General features: G+C 37.8%; 1 protein-coding gene across 1 annotated transcript in view; it reads right to left on the reverse strand.

Annotated features, from left to right (window-relative positions):
• LOC102310182 (inactive N-acetylated-alpha-linked acidic dipeptidase-like protein 2) overlaps positions 1-22,643 on the reverse strand; it is a 563,756-nt gene that overhangs the window by 175,712 nt on the left and 365,401 nt on the right. The window contains exons 10-11 of the mRNA XM_042227322.1: positions 20,446-20,589; positions 4,860-4,952 (exon numbers count right to left, since the gene is read on the reverse strand). Coding sequence (XP_042083256.1) covers positions 4,860-4,952; positions 20,446-20,589 — 237 coding nt within the window. The remainder of the gene's footprint in view (positions 1-4,859; positions 4,953-20,445; positions 20,590-22,643) is intronic.

Below are 22,643 nucleotides of genomic sequence, written 5' to 3' on the forward strand. Positions count from 1 at the left end.
CTCACTCACTCACTCACTCACTCACTCACTCACTCACACACACACACACACACACACACACACACACACACACACACACTGTACTTTAAACAGGTCTCCATCTGGGTAATATTTAAATCCCATCATCCTTTTTGACCTTTTTTCCTTCAGTGGCTATCCATTTAGAGTTGGATGTATTTAAAATAGACTGCCTATTGGAGCCCTCTCCGGCATCTCACCTATTGACTCAAAACGGCTGTCATTCGTCACATAGGCACATATTACGGTCAGGACCTATTCCCCTGATCCGAAGGCAAGGGGTACCGAGCCTCTCATCCACTGGGAAAAACCCCAATGTATAGGCAGTGAACCAGGGAGATACAGCCACTTGCCCATCACCAGACTCAGGGAGGGTGGGGACACTACCTGCACTGAGTCCCCAGTGGACCATGTTCCACACATCCATTGCTGAAGCTCATGCAGGTAGCTGCAGCTACTCGGGTATTGGTGCCTAATAGGGGTAATTTTGTTTTGCCAGCCTTAAGATGACTCAGAAGGTTGAAGCAGAACTCAGAATCTCTAGAATAAAGGGGAAGAGTTTGTATGACCCATGGAACCACAACAGGCACATCAAATTCAAATCACCAAACTGTCCTTAATTACTATAAGAACTAAACTGCTGAACTGAGAAACATGGCTTTTAAGGATTTTGTATAGGAAGAAATTTGACTGAAGGGTGACATTTCTTATGCTAATGTGCAGATACTTGTTGGTAAAAGGCCCAAATATGTCTCTCCATCTTTTTGTGTTAAATTATAGACAGTAATAGACAGCAGGGATTATTTCAAGAAATCAGATACACAGCACATTATATAGTTAAACCGAGAAAGGGGTTTTAAAATGAATATGTACAAATGCTGTGACTTAATAATAGTAGCATAAAGGCATTCACACAGTGTCTTCCTGTGGTTTACCGAGGTAACAAACTCACTTGCATTCACACACGAATGCTTCAGGCTTCTTTGTATGCTTTGCATTTTCTACAAAGACAGAGAGATGAGTATGGATGCACAAAGCAGAACTCCTGCAGGCAACAAGAAGAACAGAGCAAACCTCACAACTGCAACACAGAGCACTGATGACTCTGTCTGAGAAAAGAGGTGCTTAGAGAAGCCTGCTAGCTTAGCCCATGACAACATATTATTACATTATGTGGAGCTTCCTGGGTGAATCTTATGAACAGCGATTAGCGTAAAGTACTTTAAATCACTCATACGTGAAAGTGTAATTTACTTTGTTCATGGGTATGCATAGAGGGAGGAGGAGATTAATATATCAAAAGCTAAATTAATTTTTCATAAGAAACCCTAATTAATAAACACAGACTGAAAATAACATAAAATAACATAGACGTGATGCCCTTAGGCTAGGACAAATTATTATTGGTTCAGCTGAAACTAACTGTAGTTTAGTGCAGTAAGTCAATGGAGGAATGTTTTCACTTGCATAAATACATGAGCTACCAACCATGTTTTATTTTGTTTCTTGGTGCAATTGATTCTTGGTAGAAGTCCTCTAACATTTGCTACAGTTTTGAAATTTGCGAGGAATTTTTCTACATTGGCGACATGGTGGAGAATGGTTGTTTGTCTATATGTATTAGACCTGTGACAGACTCTCGACCTGTCCAGGGTGTACCCTACCTCTCACCCTTTGATAGCTGAGATAGGCTACAGCCCCCCGCGACCGTGACAACGATAAGTGGAAGAGAATGGATGGATGGAGTTTTCTACATTAGCAATTTAGCAATGTAGGTATCTTGAGATTAGGTGGCCACTCAAGTTCTTTATCTCATATTTCATATGCATGAGTTTTATTTATTTATTTCAGGATTGTGTTGGAATTGTATAGCTTCGGGCTTTTAACTGAGGATCGTGGGCATAAGCTAATATTTCTGTGACTATACTTTATGTTTTATTTGGTCATATTTTGCCTTTAGATTAATAGTAAAAAGTATAAAGTCATGATAGCTGTTCAAAGCCCGGCTTCATAGTAACTGGATGAGACACTAACTTTGTACAAATGTGTGACACTTTTGTCACACAACAAACAAATAAGCAAACAAAAAAGCTACAGTTCTTTAGAATAAGAACGTCTTCACAAAGTGAGTCCAATGTTATAAGACTCCTACGTAAACCCAAACTTTACAGCAGAAATAAACCTTTTATGTGCATGATGGACAAAAAAAAAAAAAATCACAGACACGACTGATTTAAGTGGCAGGTGATGCCGATAAGGCTCCTCTTAACCATGTGTCTGATGTTTTTGGAAAATGTTTTGATGCTATTTTCTGACAAGTAATATGGATTGCTGCAAAGACATTTGTACTGTTGTAACAGTCCATGCAGGTAATCCCTGCTCCCGTTCTAGTGCTTTATTTAAATGCTTATTTTTGCTATGTTACTTAGCACATTGTAGGCACTAAGGCACTGGACTCTGTGATGTAGCCATATAGTGTATGGATGCAGCTTTTTAACCAAGCTTCCCAGCCTTAGCTAGTTGAATGCATGTGAATGCAGATGTCTGATGCAGTCTTTAACCACTCAAGTGCCTAGTACAAAATCTATGTTGTCTGCACCTATATGTAAAAAGGTGTCAAACTGAATATTTCAAGCACAGCACATTTTAAAGTCGCCCTTTCCAACATGTTTGCTTGGGGCTGCATATAAGAAAGGACAATGCCTGAAACTGATTGTCCCAACATTGTCCAGGAAGGCAACCAAATAAAATAATGGAAGAATAATCATAAAATGTGCTATTAGTGAGCAGTTGATAGACTTTCTACATTTTTGTTGCGTTCGAAACAGTTTGAACCAGCTTTATACTATAATTATATACAAATCTAAATCTATGAATTCATTTCACTGAGCTATTATTAGAATATAAACAGTTATGTCCCTGGAGTATTCATGTAACACTTGTGTTGAACCACACTGGCTCAAACTACAGGGCTGCTTTGATGTTACAGTGTGCCTGTTTGGCAGATTTGTTATGCTGCTAGCAGTAGCTGCGTACAGCATTATTTAAGAAAAACAGCAAAGAGTCATTCAGAATTACCCATTGCCATCATGCATGAATATTCAGTCTGTTTAGAGTTAAGTGTGGAACAGACATATGATGAAACCCCCACAACCAGTTAAAGCATCACTCCTTCCAGAGATTTGTGACCCATATTATCTGCTTTAGTGGGCCATTATGCCTGCTTAATATTACACTGTAAATCAGCAAGATAATTTTCCACTACTGAGTGGGCAGGACAGGTACAGTAGCGTGACATTGGAGGAAGGCTGTGTGGATGAGGCAAGGGCAAGATAAAGAGACAATTTAAAAAAGGATAGGGGTAGTTTTAGCTAAGAAGAAAGAGCCAGGGTTGACATTTAAATATTAAAAGACCACAGCAAACAGCATGTTTGAAATGGGCAGAGTTAACAAAGCCTTGTAAATGGAAACAGAAAAAAAAAGATACGTCTCCAATGGTCCATTTTCAAAAGTCTTTGCCAACATCAATGGGCAACTTTTTGAAATAAATAGATGCAAATGGCAGACATTTAAGAAACACGATGGTTGACATTAAGAGAGCAAAAGGCAGTTAATGTCTACTTTAGTCAACATTAAGGTGGTTAATGTCTACTTATCAGAGCTTAACCACCTTTGGATTCATGGGATGAAAATGAAAGTGTGATCAAATCAAGTTAAAGCTTCTATTATTGTGTTTTGATCTAATGTATCCATAAAAAACGTGCACCTGCATCTTCTGAACCTTAATATGTGTTTATAAGAATCACTTTTCAGGTGAAATGTAACCTAAATTTAGATGGATCTGAAATAATGTTATAATCAAAACTAATTAAAAGTAATGTAAATACCTAGAACTATTAGAATCTAATAGATTCTAATAGTTCTAAAACAACACTTCTAAGTCAGAAAGTCATGCATTATTGTGATCCCTGTGCTCACTACATGTGGATAGAAGTGCTGTATGCAAGGAAAATAATAGGCAATGCCACAGTTTATTAAAGAATTTAAAAAAATAATATTTTCCTCACTAATATAAAATATTTGTTATGGCAGCCATATAATTCAATTTGAGTTTAACTGTGTTTGCATTCAAGGTGATGTCATCTGGTTATTTTAGTCATCCAAATGGTTAATTCCACATGGAAAGGTAATATAAATGATTATTATTATCTTATTTATCAGAAGCCAGTGGTTCATGTTATGTCACTGCTACCCAGTTGTCTAAATACCCAGTGGTTCAGTTGCTCAAGAGCACTTTAAGAGAAGTCATTGTGGTTGTCTCATTTAACCACCAGTGAGAATATTTCTGTAGCACAGAATGCGCTTAGTTTCTATAATTTGCTCTTCTGCTGAGACACAGATGTGGATAGCATTGATGGTGGGAAGCAGAAACTGCTTCCCCATTTACAGGATTAGTGGCAAACTGAACTAACATGCACTGTTTGTAGCCTCATTTATGATGGCTATGAAAGTGGTGTTGATATTATCATGGAATTTTCTGCCAGTATGAGAATACAGATGTTTCCAAATTTCTCCTTTAATCTTTTTTTTTTTATGATTTCTACTGCTTGTTTAAAGCCAAGCACAGACAGATTGAGTTGAGGAATGAAAGCCATATTTGGGGACTAAGTGCATTATGTTGCAGCAGAGCTAAGTACTACAAGCATCATCAAGAAATCATTACCTTTTCTGTTAACGAAACAGGCAAGAATACAAATGTAGCTAAAAGCAAAGATAGAGACAGAAAAATGCTGAGATTGTGTTTTAACTTTAAGGCAAATCTGCAGTGGCTTTGTACAAACCTGGGTTCCTCTTTCCCTTCAGATATCCCACAACGTTGTAAATTTTCTTGTACGAAAACTGGTTTCCAATTGTCAGGGTTATCTTCTTGCGCTCTAGGAAAAAGAAAAAAAAAGACAAATTGTAAGATGAGTAATTCTGAATTATTATTGATTCATAGTGTGACGATACTGGGAGATTTTCATTCATAAGTTTTCACTCAGCAAAAAGAAAATATATTTACATAGACAGAACCTGGTTTGAATGCTCTGTTCTAAATCAAATGTGCCATGGGGGATATTACCACTCTGGAGTTCGTTATTATTAATCTCTGTAGGTTTCTTCCTGTTAAATGGTAAGTTTTCCTGCCCACTGTCGCCAAGTGCTCATAAGAGGTTGCATGATTGTTGGGGTTTCTCTGTATTATTGTGTTGTTGTTTTTTTTGTTTTTTTTTTAAACTTGGAATATAAACAGTAACCTTGCAGTCATATTGAGGTGACTGATTTGTGATTTGGAACTATATAAATTATATAGAATAGAATTGACTGTGCAGGTTCTCAGTCATTCAGGCCGTGGTAGTCTAAAAGGCTTGGAAAGAAAGCTCCTTGGACCGAACTGATTTGAACTGAACTGAATTGACTTTAATTACATTTTCAAGCTAAAAACCAAAAACAAAGTAGACTGACGTAAAATGAATTAAATCAAATGAACATTGTGGTTAGTATATCCTATAGCTATTGCTTAGGTTAAAAACAGCCTTCAAATTCAGAGTGAACACAATGAAACAAACCACCTACCAATCAGCAGTTAGATTTTATGACATTTTATCTACCTTTAGGTTCATAATTCTTTTTAGCAATTACACATCTAACACCTTGTGGAGGAACTGATGTATTAATTACATTCCTTGACAATGTTTTCTCTTTTTTCTTCTCCTCTCCTAGATTTTTTTTGTTTTTGCTCCACATCGTATACATTCAGATAGTCATCCTCGTTCTTCACCAGTGTCCCACCAATAGTTTTTAGACTTTAGTCACAATTGTTGAAATTATCCTTTTGTGCATTGGCAGTTCCAAATAATTCATCTGATTGGACAAACTGCACTCTCAGAGTGCGATCAAAGTGAAATATCACTTGAACCTATAAGTACTTCATCACTCCACTTTACAGGTGTCCTAAAATTGTTAAGTTGTTTTCCAAGGGTTAAACTCTTGATGGTTGTCAGAAGGGAAGGAAACACACAATCTTCAGGAAACTGGAGATCAGAATGCATTAAACTACTACTGTTCATCTGTTAGACTGCTCTGTCAAACCCCCTCATGATGAACTAAAAAGTGATTTGGATAAATGACCTTCAATTTTAAGACAAAGTAGCTGTAAAGTACAATTAATGCTAAATGGTTAATGGAGTGGTTGGTTAGAGTGGCATTAAAGTAATTACAATAGAGTCCATTTGTGTTTTTGTGCACTCTGGTGTGTCTGGGTTCATTTGTGTTTACTTCTATGTGTATCTTTACAAGGACACATTGGTGTTGGATTCTTTGAGAGAGAGAGACACGATGTGTGGAAAGTGAGAACATTTGCTTGTCTCTAGTTGCTAACACGTCTTGCAGGGCTGTTTGAGGGTTAAGACGTCATGTTAAGGCAGGGTAGCGGCTTTACACGAAATCATGATGTGAGGGTAGATGACTAGGGAATGTGTGTACATGCACTTGCATCAATCTCAACCAGTTGGAAAGTAAAGGTAATGAAAGGCAGATAAAAACAATATTGCATAGAGCCACTTAAAAAAGTACCTTATTGGAGTCTTGTGACTTCCTTTTAGGCATTTTCATCATATATGGGACAGTGAGAGAGTGTTAATAGGGGAGTATGTAAGGAAAGTCACATATTCAAGTAATAATAGAAAACTAAATGGGATTTTGCACAGACTAAAAATCCTTTAATAATAACAAATTGTCAGCTCAAATTTCCAATTTCAGTTTATGCTAGATTGGAGATTATTATTTTTATGATTATGATGTTTTTGTATTTACAGCTCTATCAACAAACAGCAACAATACATAAAAATGTGAAACATAACATGACCTTCGAAGACTTTCATGTGATAGTCTTAAAGTGCAACTGGCTCTTGTAAGAAAGGCAAAAAGACCACACTTAAAAGCACACACAGACGGCCATATGATGCATTTGACAGAGCAGTCACTAGATATTGTGTCTGCCAGCTCAGCTGCCTTGCTGGATGGCTGTGAGCTCTTGGGGGGCTGATGGCTGGATATCTGAGGGAAATACAGAAGAAGTGCCAGCAAAGATGCGAGCTGGGGCTCAAACTGTGTGTGACAGAGGTCCCCTGCCTACAGCACTACAGCATGACAGCCCACTTTTCCAACTTCACTCCTGTCCTCCATCCCTCCCTGCCCGCCTGTCTGCTTGCCCTCTCGCTCCTGTTTAATACATTATAAAAATTCACTGCTTTCTCTCATAGGCGCCACATAACCCATTTATCACTTTTGACATTGGCACAAATGACTATGGCTAAAGAGGAGGGATGGAACATGTGGACCGTTTGTGTATTCAATCTGCAAACGCACAGAGAGTAGGGGGAGAGATTTGTCATAGAGTAATTCCCCTCATGATGAATGGGTTTACAGATACGGCTGCTTCTACAGGTAAGAGGTGACTCTAAGTTAAGTTTTGAGAGTTGATGAAAATATTTAAAGGGACAATAGTACATGTTTGACTTCCAAGGGCTAAATGAAATGGAAATGCCCTTTTCCCCACAGAATGTGTCCTGATTTCAGCAAATATAAAACTCAAATACACTGTGATGTCACCAACAGAGCTAAGCTATTTAGCACCATTTTATCCTGGAGGATTGTATGAATTCCCTATCACAAGCAGTATGGCAGAATAAAAAGCAGCATGTTGTTTTAGTGGTAAGAGCTGTTTCCTCAGAGGAAAAGAGTCCTGGGTTCAAACCAAGGCAGAGCTTCTGAGTAGAATTTTGAATTTTCTCCCAGAGGTTTACCTTTGTAAATGAAATTAACCTCCTAAGACCCAAACTCTTCCACGGCATGCATTTTTAATTTCTCTTTGATATTTGGGCATATTGGGGCCCGATGAATGTAAATACAAAGAATTACCATATATAATTTTTTTTTTACCTTATTTTTGTTTTTAAGAAAAATGAGAGCCACATGAGGATATTCTTTAAAAATTTGATAGAACAGTAGCAGTATAATGCCCTTGTAAGTGGATCTCAGGCCCTTGTAGATCAAAATTGAGTATTTTGGTCTAAATAACCCAAAATGTGATGTCCACATATGTGGACGCCAGGTCCTAGGAGGTTAAAGGAACCAATGTGCTCAACCTGTGCATACTTTTACTTTCCCCACAAAATGTAGCTTCTGTATGATCAAAGGTTCATGAAGACTTCAAACACATGTAGAACACTACCTTTTAAAACAGCATATACGACTTTATTCCATTTCAAGTTAGTCGAGACAGTTAGTAGCACTGCCATGTCTATACTCGAAATACAAAATCTAAATTACCTTAGCGGCAAGGCTAGTCTGGCTCTGTCTGTAGTTGGGAAAGATTACCAGTGCCACCGATACTGCTCAAAACTAAACTGTAATCAGATTGTTTGTGCTTGTGAAATTGTTTTACACCAACTAATTCCACACTTGTTCAGGATCCTTGGAACTGCATTTGAACACTCTGGGTCTCCTCTGGTAACACTCATGGCTGAGTTGCCGACGGGGATAACGTACTGCAATCCTTTCCTAAACCTTGTTAAGTGCTTTTGCCATCTAAACCCTAACCCTAACCAAATGGGAAGTGAAATGAAATGTAACTAAATACACAACCAAAGCTCCTGTGACAAGATCCTTGGTCTCCCCCTTGACAATCTCATAATTTACACCACTTCGGCTTACTAATGCTGATTTCTGTAACTCTAGGACATCTACTGCATCTCAGCCTCTTTGATTAAATGGCAGAATGAGACATAGTAAGAATAGGTGGCAGATATGTACCCTGGTTACAGCGCCATGGTGTATTGGTAGAGACATAAAGTCCTAGTAATGGTAATGGTCTTTTAGTAGCATTGAAACATTGTGTTACTCTGACTACTGGATAGATTTATTAGACAAACTTATACTTAGCATTACATAGAATTAAAATATGTAATACATTTTTAAGGCAAGAAATAAGAAAGAAAGCATATATGCAATAACAAAATACATCCATACATTCTACTACTTTAAATATATAAACTAGATAATTAAAAAAAGATATTATGTATAATCTTATAAAATAGTCTACATTCAGAAGCAACTAAGTGCAATTCTCTGCTGGGTATTAAATGCATAGTTGAGAGGAAAAAGCAGCAAATGAATGTGGGAAACCTGCACATAGCAATCAATAGCAGTGTAATTAAAGGGCCTCGGAGTCCTTTATATAAAGCCATTTTAAGTTGCTCTGCTTCACTCGCCTCTCCCTCTGCGGCTTTGCAATGTAATTTCTACGGAAATTTGGAACACTTTTGGCATTTGTTCTGAGTGGGAGACAGGATAAAACAGAGTGAGAAAGAAGAATTGTACATATTAGAAAATTAAAAGGCAGACAAAAAGACTCTGACTTTGTTTTTTGCTTTTTTAATCAAATACAATTTTATAGCATTAATAACTGCAAGATGAATGTGTGGTGCTGTCAGTATGTTTCTGTGTGCCCATGAGAGAGGGAGGATTTGGTCCTCATTTTAGAATTAATATTGCAATATTAAAGTCTTATTGCATATCCAGATCTATCTTTACATGTATGGAATCTCTGAACTGTTATTAAATAACTAAAAATCTATTTTAAAGATTACAATAAGAAAAAAACAAAGACCTAGAAAATAACGCACACAAAAGAAACTGTATAATCATTCTAAGTTTTAAAAATACTATATTGCATTGTATTATAACAGGATGTAATACCTTTCTGGCTATGTAATGAAAAGATCTGTTATATAATCACAGAACATAAAGTCTAGCCTTTCTAGAGGGTATTAAATGTAGAGTGTAGCAGAAAAAGCAAGTTAGAGAATTATAGGAAACCTACTGTAACTTTCAGTAGAGGTGTAATAGTGCCTTTGGCCAAAATAAGCGTGAAAGAATAAGAATAAAGGAAACATAAAAAGTGCAGAGTTATAATATCAGTACTGTTCGTTGAACAGAAAGGACACATTGCAGTTTTTACTCCTATCTAAGTAACATAACTTATATGAGTTTTTTTTTAAAGATTTCTGTTTGGCTGTAAAACATTATTTTAGTTTCCTTTAGTATTTATATTGCTTATAGTAACTTATATAAGAAGACATGATTATATGTAAAGCATGTTGTTGTGGACTTTCAAACGGGACTGTTCCTGCTGTCACTGATACGTTGATATTTTAGGGCACTAATTCTGTTACCACTCAGGCACATTCTGCAATGCCAACTTTTAACCTTTTCAAAATGATGGAACATATTTCTAGACTTATTAAAATGCAATGCACTGCCATTTTCACAAGTAAACGCAGTCCTATCCCACCAATCAGTAGAAAAGGTTTCAGAATAACAGTGTTGTAAAATATTTTATAGTTCTTTAAATTTTGTCTTTCACTTTCAATAAAAAATGAAAACAAACTGCGAGTATTTCCAACATCTCAAGTCTCAAGTCTATGTTTTTTTTAACTTTTATTTTACATAAGCGTATCTTAGCTGTGATATATGCCAAGCTTAGATCAGAAGAAGAAAAAGCATTTAGCTTCAATTTAAAAAATAAATAAATAAGTAAAACGCTGTATATGAGCAAACACAACCAATCACAAGTACACCTGCTGGGTCATTATATATCAGAAGGACATTATGAGTCATTGTCACATCTTTGTCAGTATCTGCAATCATTCCATCTGCTAATTCAACAAACACTCTGGCCTTGCAAAGATTCTGACTTCAAGTCCAATAAGATATATGAACATGCATGAATGCAGAAAAGTGTGTGAAAGTGTGTACTTGCTGGCATTTGAAAGTGTAAATGTGTGTGTACAATTAATCAGCCTTGCCAGGGTAAACTGGGGCTTGCAACAGGCCTTAGAGATAGTGATGGACTAGCTTGGTAATTGTCTGGTCAACAGACACACCACTCAGATAGAGTTGGCGCCAAAGCCCCAAGGCCCGATTTAGACAGGGTGTGCTCAGTGAATTAATCAATCTTTAAAGGGCACAACACATGGGGGAAGTGACATCTATCAGAAACACACACTCACACATACAAATACATGGCCACAGACAACAGAGAAGTACCAAGTATTCATTAACGTATTAATTAACATGAGCAATTAGAGATGCAAGAACGCAAAGAACAACAATAGTTTCAAACTAAAATTCAAACAGGAAGCTAATTTGAAAAAAAAAATAGGAAGATTTTAAATCTGAAATTTGACATAAAGGACCAGCTGGTTGGTAGTTTGCTTGTCAATGGATCTTTGAAAGCCAAGTCACCAATGTGCCTGAGTATGTGTATAAGTTAATGTTAACAAGGTGCTTAGCTATAGATGTGTGATATCTATAGCTTAGCTATAGATATGAAATGGGTATCAGGAGCATTTTCTTTGTAAACACATTTGCTACAACTTTACATTTCAAAATGGTAGCTATATGCTTATAAAATAAACTGTCTGGCAGATGAATGCTAAACATTTTGAATGTTAAAAATGTTTCTTATCTGCTATGTAAAAGGCTGTATTCATGAATGCTTTTATGGCAGCTCAAGAATATGAAGTATGTGGGGTTATAGCAGATGGGCTTGCATATTGCACATTTATTTATTTATACATTTATTAACGTCAAATAGATCATATACAGAATAAGCTAGTGTCTTATACAGATCTAATAAAATTACATCTTTAATTTAATATATTATAAAAGGAACAATCAAGCTGGACACCACTTTAAATATGCAGACATTAAAAAAATGCCAACATACATGCACAAATTCACTCACACGTACATTGCTAAAAGTACTGTGAGGGCAACCACATCATCTCGTTAAGGTCTGGTGAGCTCCATGGAGGGCCCCTAAGCAATTAACCAATGGCCAGCCAATATACCCAGCCTTAATTGAATGGGAATTAAAAGAGAAAATAAGGAGAAACGGAATTAAAAAGAAAGAGAAAAAAATGAAAGGAGGCAGACAGATGGAAACAAATGATAGTGGGATCCCAAGAGTGGTCAGAGGTGCAGCCAATCGATTGGAGACAGATTACATCTCTCTCGCTTTCTCTCTTTGTCTTCCCTTTTCCCTCTTTCTGCCTCATTTGAAGTAATGGAAACACTTGAAAAAGAAGCCTACCTTGCAAAACCATTGGCTCTACAATAAGATCAGTCTTCGAAGATGCCTTTCTTCTAAGAGCAGGGACAAACACATGCACACAAACACTCACACACATTCAAAATGTCCACTCGAAAACCAACAGTACCCCTGCCAGAACTGGAACAGCATCTGACACACCATTTGCTACACTGAAATCATCTACTGTTTTGCCCAGTAGAGACCTAAAAACAAATAACTGAACCAAAATATCTACAAACTAAGACTCGTGGTATAGATTTTCAGGGATTCAAAAAAAAATTATGTTGACTGCAATACTCAAAAGCACCGAAATGTTTTAAACCTAATGAGTTTCAAATTCACAACTGGAAAAAAAGCAATAAAGTGAATGTGGTACACACATGCCCAATCACTCAGTCAATAGTACTCATGTCTTTGGCCACTGGGTTTTAGGGGTGCATCACTCCATCAGGCCACATGGGTGCATAAACGTGATGAACTGTGTGTGGGCTGTGTGACTGTTATCTGTGCAACATTGGAAAAGGGCAGAATGCAGTGTTCCATTCAATGACCAGCTGCTTGGATTTATCGAGAAATAAATGGAAATAGACAGACCATACACACGTTCAATAGGGGAAGCATGTGGACAACAAGAGATGACGACTGAGCAGAGACTCAAGTGAGAGACAGAGGGCTCAGGATAAGAAAGTGAGAGAGCAGAAGGTAGTGTTGTGATAGGGAACTGTAGTAAAGACACTGAGATAAAAAAAGGATTTAAACTTTCAAAAGCAGGAAAGAAAGAATTTTCCATTTATATTGTATACATTTCATTTTATATACATACTCACATATACAAAATGCTTCAATAGAGTACAAAAGTGGGAACACACATGTACCTCAATATGCCAATGAAAATATCCGTAGTCCTGCTTGTGTAGTAGTAAAGATGTCAAAAAACATCACCACAGTCATAGTAGAACAAATGGCAAATTTGAAACTTTTATTAGATCAGTATTATCAGATCTGTGGCCATGTGTTCTGGACATTTGGGTGAAGAGAGGTGCTGACCCGTCAACTGATCAACACTTGGTGGATAGCCTGTGGGACTCAGGCAGTGGATGAAGCCAAAACTTGGGTGTGGGAGGAGTTCGGAGATTTTGACTGAGTCAGGTGGTGGAAGGAATATTTTGAGGACCTCCTTAAACCAACTCACATGTCTTCCATATAGGAAGCACAGTCTGGGGATGAGGGAATGACTCGTCCACCACTGGGGGTAAGGTTACTGAGGCATGGCCTCCTTGGTGTTCGACCTGAATTCCTGAAGGCTCTGGATGTTGTAGGGCTGTCTTGGTTGACATGCCTCTATAATGCTGCGTGGAGATCAGGGGTCATACCTCTGGATTGGCAGACTGGAATTTTGGTTCCCATCTTCAAGCATGGGGACTGGAGGGTGTGCTACAACTATAGAGGGATCACACTCCTCCGCCTTCCCAGGAAAGTCTTTGCCAGGGTCCCAAAAAGAAGAGTCTGTCTGTTAGTTGAACTTACAGGAGGAACAATGTGTTTTTTCATCCCAGTCGTGGAACACTGGACCAGCTCTTTCTCAAATATACTTAAGGGTGTATGGGAGTTTGCCCAACATGTGTTTTGTGGATTTGGAGAAGGCATTCGACTGAAGTGCTTTTGGAAGTATAGGATGTTAAGGTTAAGTGAGGTTAAGTGCCCACTCCGGGTCAGGGACGAATTAGTGGAGGATTTTAAGTATCTCGGGGTCTTGTTAAGTGAGGGGGGCGGGAGATCGACAGACTTATTGGTGCTGCGACTGCAGTGATGTGGATGCTGTATTGGTCTGTTGTGGCAAAGAGAGACCTTAGCATAAAAGCGTAGCTCTCGAGTTAAGGGTTGATCGACATCCCTATCCTCACCTATGGTCAGAAGCTTTAGATAGTGACCAAAAAAATTAGATTGGGGATACAAGTGCTGGAAATAAGCTTTCCCCAAAGGGTGGCTGGCCTCTCCCTTAGAGACAGGGTGAGGAGTTCGGCGAGCTGGAGAGATCATATCTCATGGCTTGCCTGGGAACGCCATAGTGTTCCCCCAGATAAGCTGGATGAGGTGGCCCGGGGAGAGGGAGGTCTGGGATTCTCTGCTTAGGGTGCTGCCCCCTGACCTGGTCCAAGATAAGCGGAAGATGATGGGTGTACGGATGGATGAAAAACAGGTTAAAGTAGCTCTTAGAATTAAAGCTTGGCCTTGCACCTCTTCTTCTCATTCACAGTAGGTTAGTTAACAGATGTTTCTCTCCAGCAAATAAAAAAGAATGGGCATACTGTAGACCCACTATGGGCTTCTTTCTGCTTTGTGTGGGCAGTCCACAGCCTGCCCACATGTGCCCTACAGTTAATACCAGTACTGGGCCTAACAGTCGGTAGCCCACTGTGGACCTCTGGCGTTTGCCCAGAGTGGCCCCACACAACCCCCAAGAGGACATATTTGCTGCTGATGACTTGAACAAGATGTGGAACCAAGAAAACAGGAACATTTCATGCCAATCAAACTTTACAGCAATGAAAGTTCACATAATTAAATATTAAAAAATAACATGAGGAAAGATGGTATACAACTACAATAAAAAGGAGACGCAATACAAGACGAGAGAGCAAATGTATTCATGAATGCAAAAATTTTGGGCAGCAATTTAATTTTTTAATATTGAATTATTGTCAGCAGTTGTTGACTGAATAAAAATACTGAAATTAGGACTCTACAGAAGTCACTGTCAAACTGGGTGTATAATATGACTTACAACATATGCACCTCTATTTCTCTTGTAATTCTTTATCTGGAAGCTCACTAATCTCTTCAAACTCACTAGCTGCATACTTTTGATTAAAGTTACAGAGCTATTACCTTATGGACTAGAAAAGTTGAAAAGCCTCTGAAGCCGCACTGAGACAAAGAAGAGGCATTAAAAACTAAATTTCAGGTTGCTAGTATTCCCAATACAGAGTGGTTTCCTTGCCAGTTGTAGAACCTATTAACATACTCTTCAAATTAAAGGGCAAAATACAATCAAGTGTGACATTATGATCGCCTGCCTGATAATGTGTTGGTCCCCTGTTGCTGTGAAAACAGCCATGACCCGTCGAGGCACAGACTCCACTTGACCCCCGAAGATGCCCTGTGGTATCTGGTACCAAAATATTAGCAACACATCCTTTAAGTTCTGTAAGTTGCCAGGTCGGGTCTCCATGGATCTGACTTGTTTGTCCAGCACATACCACAGATGCTTGACTAGACTGAAATTTGGGAAACGTGGAAGTCAAGTCAACACCTCAAATGCGTTGTTCTCCTCAAACCATTCCTAAACCATTTTTGCTTTGTGGTATCATGCTGAAAGAGGCCATAGCCATCAGGGAGTGCCATTCCCATGAATGGGCGTACATGGTCTGTAACAATGCATAGGCTGGTAGTTTGTGCTAAAGTAACATCCACGTGGCAGGACCTATGACCTCTCAGCAGCACTTTCCCCAAAGCATCACACTACCTCCTCCTTCCTATTATATATCCTGATGCCATGTGTTCACAAGAAAAATTGATGCAAATACACCCAACCATCAACGTTAAACTTTTTGGTAACTGAAGCTACAGTAGCTCATCTAATGGGACCAACCTTTGTTCCCCAAATACAACAATGAGCCTTGATCACCCATTACACTGTCACAGTTACTTTCTTGAACCAATTTTGAAGGATACTGACTACTGCAGACTGGGGGCACCACACAAGACCTCCAGCTTCCAAGATACTCTGACCCAGTTATCTAGTCTTCACTCCTGCTTCCAACACAAACTGTTTACTTGCTCCCTAATATGTCCCACCCACTAACAGGTGCAATGATGGTCATATTTGAAAAAAAAAAATAGTGGTACAAAAACATATATTTTTAGTTATAATCAGAATTATTCAGAAAAATGTAGTTCATCATTAGCAATCTAACTTACACACATTGCATAGCATTCCACAGCAGTATTAAAACATTTAAATACTACTTGCAAGTAGTGTTCATATACATTTTCTTTTATGAGCTTCTTAGCCTCTTTGACATTCGCTGATTGCTTTCTTCTGTTTCTGTTTCTTTTCTCTCAGCATCAGCCTAATTATCACATTTGGAAAAAAGTATTTTTGCTCAGATGTATTGCCTATATTGTTTGCATCTTTTAGCAGAAGGAGGTCTGTTGTAATGATGTCTTTCATACTATTTATTCTATTATATTACAGTTAATCTGTATAGAAATACAATGCTGTAGTAACAGGTGATATAAAATATAGAGTATAATGGATCAGGTCCCCTGTTGCCCCTCAAATTTAACTTCTTTTATCAGTTTCTATAGCTGTCTTATTCTGAAAAACTGAATTTTTGCACAGCAGTGAAAAATGAATAAAAACGACCAGACATGGTGTTGTCAAATCAACCAGAGTGCCAGAAATAAAACCTAAAAAATGTCAGCACTCAATAGACACTCTTTGTCTGGAAACATTTTTCATAGTTCTGGCACATTCAAAATTAAGAGTCTCAAATAATACTATTAAAAATGGCTGCAGCATTGTTGCACTTTGTTTGGGTTCCATCAAATTTGAACAATTTTCAACTTTCAGTAACATAAATGTGCAACTTGTTATAATAAGGCTGCTATTTACGTTTTGATTTTCAGTTTAGATTAGATAGAAGCATTTCTTTTAAATGACGATGCACACAGGTAGACTATTTTCAAAACTCTCCCAAGTTTGTCTTATCCATGCAAGCCAAAATGAAAATGTAGGCCTTACTTTGTCTTACTTTAGGATGGGAATAAGTGGATTCATATTTGTATGGTTCAATATTTTTATCCGTCTATAGCAGATTTTACTTGTTTTTTGATACTGTACACAATACAACTCATTAACCGTTTTAAAACTGGTTCTGAGATTATGCTTTTGTTCATGGCTTCCAGAAGCCCTCAGTCACCAATTTAAATTCCAATTCTAAGTAAGTAAATTTACCGTAAAATCATTTTCAGACAGTTCAGTGATTGATTAAAAAAATTTTCACATGCTCTGAATGCATGTAAAATCTTTAGGTACCAAAACCCCCTATCAATTATCCTTTAAACCAAATATGTTTGACTATGAACTCAATGCTGTTAATGTAGTGTACACATTTTGTACTAATTGCAAATCTAGATAAGTAAATTCTATAAAATGATATGACGATGTACTCCATATGGAGAACATATAAAGAATAAAAAAACAAAGGACTTAAGATTCGCTCAGGACATGCTGCTTTTTAAACCCTTCCACAAAACCTTAGAGTTGCAGTGGTGAGGAGGCATTTGGGTCACATCTGTGAGTTAACCAAGCAATGTTTGCTGGAAATTCCAGGTTATGAACTCCATGAGTCACCATAGAGTGTGACTGATATGCAAGCATGGGTAGGTGCTGGTGAAGGTTATCCATGTGAGTGCTGCAGAAACAGCATCTCACACACTTATTCTTGCATTTCAAATCTAGACTTTCTTTTAACACTTTCTTTTATGTTTTATTGGTTATGTAACTTTATGCGCCTTTTGTGTGTTTGTTTTAAACGTCTCTGTTTAATGCTGTCTTGTGATTAAAAAATATCCCCACATCTATGATGAAATAAATTAATAAACATCCAGCAGTTAATAAATACTTCCCAAATTATTTCTAGTTCAGCACTGGACCTAGATTAATTTCATTTGAAAATGTTTTGGCTGGCAGTCAGTTTCATGTTGTTAAATAACTTCTTTCTTCTAATTAACAGGGGCTAATATCCAGTCAAGTGATGAAGAAAAGCCAGAGCTAAAGTAACTAACCCGAACTAAAGATGATTTGTGATTGAACATGTAAACATGTTTTAAATATGTATTGATTCAAATTTAAAGCTAAATATTTTTCTTTTGATTAGCTAATTTTTAAACCAAATAATTTTTTTTCCCAGCTCTAGTCTGAATCAAATCTAGGACAGATGTCTTTAGTGTAATTATAGAAAGACTGTGACATGCCCTGATACTGGACTCAAAATGATTGAAAGGGATCCATGCAAAGCCTGTAATTGGATTGCAGCAGGACATCTGTAGGACAGTTGATAATATACTCTACACCAGCGGTCCCCAACCTTTTTTGCACCACGGACCGGTTTATGCCCGACAATATTTTCACGGACCGGCCTTTAAGGTGTCGCGGACAAATACAACAAAATAAAACTAGTACCGGTACCGAAAAAAGAAGATTTATTCATAACACACGTGAAAAGACCCAGGAAAACAGAGTTAACGATCAAAACGATAACAAAATAACGCTGAAAACCGATTAAAAACCCTGAAAACCATACATTTCACACCTGAGCCTCAACTCTCGCGGCCCGGTACCAAACGACTCACGGACCGGTACCGGTCCGAGGCCTGGGTGTTGGGGACCGCTGCTCTACACTGCTTGCTCATGCCTGACACTTGTTAAAGGAATGTTTTATTCTTTCAAAATGAAGTAAATAGAATCACTGGTTGATATTTGACATATTTTTTTATTGCTTCTAAGTGCTCAGCTTTCCTCTGTCTCTGCTCTTCCCTAACTTCAATCAGTTGAGGCAGATGGCCATCAAACGTGAATCCAGTTCAGCCCAGGATGATTTTATATTAAAAGAGGGTTTTTTTCCCTTTTTATTGCAGCCGCTCCACAAAGGAAATTATTGACTTTCTCTATGTATTTGCCTACTGACAGGTCAACACTAGGGGTGTCAGTTCTGACCTTTATTTCTTTTGTCTCTTCTTTAATGTGATGGATTCTCAGTTAACGTTTTACACATCTTTTCCCATTACTTTTACAAAACTAGCTTTTATGTTGCTCTCAGACATTTACACTGCAAAGTGCTTACTCATAGGGGGTCATATCATTGTTGGGTTTGCATGTATTATATTAGGGTCTACCTTATAATATATAGCGCCTTGAGGCAACTGTTGTTGTGATTTGGCGCTGTATAATTAAAATTGAATTGAATTGAACTAGCAAATACAACATTTTGTTTCTGCTAATTAGCATAAATAGCTCATCATAGTTTTTCTCAACCTATGTTTAAGCATCAGCACAAAACATGTTCCTATAATGATTAAACTAAAACTGTATGTCACCATAAACTTTGGGTAATATACTAGTAGCTAAAAAGAACCAGTAACAATAAGCTATAGTAATGAATCAGTCCCTTCTTTAATCTCCACCATGACTGTCACTTAATCCTCCTTATATGTCTCTTACCTCTTATACTCCTTTCTGGCTTTTTACATTCATGCATCAAGCTGCTCTACCTTAAATAACATTTATAATGTTTTCTATTTAAAATCTATAAGTAATGTAATGAGAGCTCAACAGCAGTAGGGTTGGAAGCTTCCACAGGATCACAGAGGTCCAATTTAGAAAAGTTATATGTGTAACTTTTTCACTCAGTGAGTCTAACTAGACTATTTTCAACTATGAGTGCTATATATACACATATGCAGTGGCTAAGAAAGTTGTCCTAACAGAGTGGTTTTGGATGGAAGATAGACAGATCCAGTACAAAAATGCAAGCTCTAGACACAGACCCTAAACTCACAATGGTAAATGAAATGGTAAATGGCCTGTATTTATATAGCGCTTTACTAGTCCCTAAGGACCCCAAAGCGCTTTACATATCCAGTCATCCACCCATTCACACACTGGTGATGGTAAGCTACATTGTAGCCACAGCCACCCTGGGGCGCACTGACAGAGGCGAGGCTGCCGGACACTGGCGCCACCGGGACCTCTGACCACCACCAGTAGGCAACGGGTGAAGTGTCTTGCCCAAGGACACAACGGCCGAGACTGTTCAAGCTGGGGCTCGAACCGCCAACCTTCCGATTACAAGGCGAGCCACAATAGGCACCCTAAGGATAAGGGAGACTAATAGAACCTAGATGAACTGATAAATCTATATCCTATGCTTTTACGCACAATGCTTCCTTGATAATGCCTGGTTTAATCCAAACATGTCCTAAAGCTGTGTCACTCATGTGCTCCTTACACTGCCCCATTCATGCATGCTGTAACTTTTCGCTTGTGATTGAAGCTGGTTTGTTTTTATCAATTAAAAAAAAAACCCTCATACTTTTGAAAACACTTTCTGTTGAATGAGACATTATTAGCAACTCTGGTTTCCTGTAGTCTGTGTGCTTACCTGTATTGGGAGGCATTGCTAGAGGAATACAAGAGCCTTCCTGGCCCGTGGATGGCGATGACAGCAATGTCTTGGCGAGGAGGGCAGAGATGGGCTGAACCAACAAAGATGTCAGACTTCCTCGTGCTTCCTTTGACAACCCAACTAGAGAGATAAAAAAAAGAAAAAGAAAACATAGCCAGAAACTTGAGAGGCTACAACAAAAACAGACAAAACTTGTTACTTGTGTAATTCAAAGTAACTCTATCATTACAGAGACTTTATAAAAAACAAAACAAAACATGGAAATACTCAAAGTTCTCATTTGGAGTTTGTCCTATTTACTATGCTAACCCTGGAAAACATTCAGGATTTATAAAGGTCAGTACAGAACTTGTATAACAAATGGACAGTATACTGACAGATGAAAAAGAACACAGAAATTAATAGTGAGAGAATTAACTGCACATTAAATGAACTGAAATGAGATGAACTAATGAGAATGAGGAAGGCAATCACAAAGTAGCAAAACACATAGTATGCAATCAACGACAAAGGAAAAATAAATGTTTTTTAAGAATACAGTGCTGATCAAAAGTTTAAGACAACTTGAAAAATGGCAAAAAAACCCCCCAAACAACCCAAAAAACCAAAATCAGGTAAAAAAAATAAAAATAAAAAATCAGAGCTTCAACATGCAACAACAAGAAATGGGACTGAGACAAAACATTTTTTTGAGGATGCAATTTATTGAAAAACAACACTTAAACTAAAACAGGCTGACAACAGACAGCTGATTAAAAGTTTAAGACCACACCTCCAAAAAAACCCTGTAACCCCCCGCCAAAAAAAAAAGAAATCAAAGTTCCAAACATGAACTCAGTAATGAGTAGCTCCAGCGTTATTGTTGATCACTGTTGATCAAATTCGTTGGGCATACTTGATGCAAGCGTTTCCACGAGGTGAGTGGGAACATTTCTCCAAGTGGTGAAGACGGCCACACAAAGGGCATCTATTGTCTGGAACTGTTGTCCATTTTTGTAAACTTCCCTTGCCATCCATCCCCGAAGGTTATCAATTGGTTTTAGATCAGGGGAACAGAACATGCAGGATGTTCCATAAGAGTGATGTTATTCTCCTGGTCCCCTCCACTGTGCCACGTAGAAAACATCTCAGGTGGGATCTGTGGGATTGTCATGCCAGTAACGTTGGAAACCATCAGAACCATTAAGGTTAATTTTTTTTTCTCATCAGAGAAAAAAATGTCCCATGTTGGTGAAATCTTTTGGGGTCTTCCACTTGACTTTTTTGTTCCATAACCCTCAGGATCATTGAAGAAATTCCAAATGACTGTCTTACTCCATCCGACCTCAGCAGCGATTGTGCGCTGTGAGAGACCCAACCCGACCACGTTCAAAAAGGGGACGTTTTTTTACCTTTACCATCAGAAAATTATGACATTGTAACTATCTGACGGAAAATAATAATGAATCCACATGTTTGCAAAGATTTGGCCTTTTAAAGGACTGTGGTCCGAAACTTTTGATCAGCTGTAAAACAGCCAGTTTCAGTTGTTTTCAACAAATTGAATGCTCAAAGAAATGTTTTGTCTCCTTGGAACCTTGTTCCAAAGGATTCGTGATCTGTAATAAAAAAACAAAAACAAATGAAAACTAAACATTGGTTTCAAGTTTTCTTTCCATTTTCTGACTTCAATGTAATAGACAATAAAATAAAATAAAAGATGGATTATTGGTATAACATAGACTGTACAGTCAGTACAGTTAATGAGGTTTAATGAGGCAGTTTGTTGTTAACATATGTAGAAATTATTTGGTTGATTACACACTTGAAACAGAATGATTACCATCAGTTGGTCACAGTTTAAATTTCCGTGTTTTTGTTTACTGATAAGAACACACGTCACTATTATGGAAATACAGAAATATAATTGATTTATCTTACTTCACAGGATACTATTCATCAAAAAAGTGTCACAAATTCAAAAAAATCAACAAAAAACAACACACTGAAGTCTGCCACATGATGAAGAACACATTATTTGTCTGTGCATTTCCTGCTTAATTCATCATTCAGTTATCATTATGGGCAGGCTTGTCTGATTATCCTGACTGCTCTCCTGTCACTACCAGAAACACTGTTTGTCCTTCACAGGTTTCATCTATCCAGGGAAGAGTTGTGTCCATGTTACTGGGCAC

The sequence above is a fragment of the Haplochromis burtoni genome, unplaced genomic scaffold (genome assembly GCF_018398535.1).
Source record: "Haplochromis burtoni strain Fernald_Lab_line unplaced genomic scaffold, NCSU_Asbu1 Contig_254, whole genome shotgun sequence".
NCBI lineage: Eukaryota > Metazoa > Chordata > Actinopteri > Cichliformes > Cichlidae > Haplochromis > Haplochromis burtoni.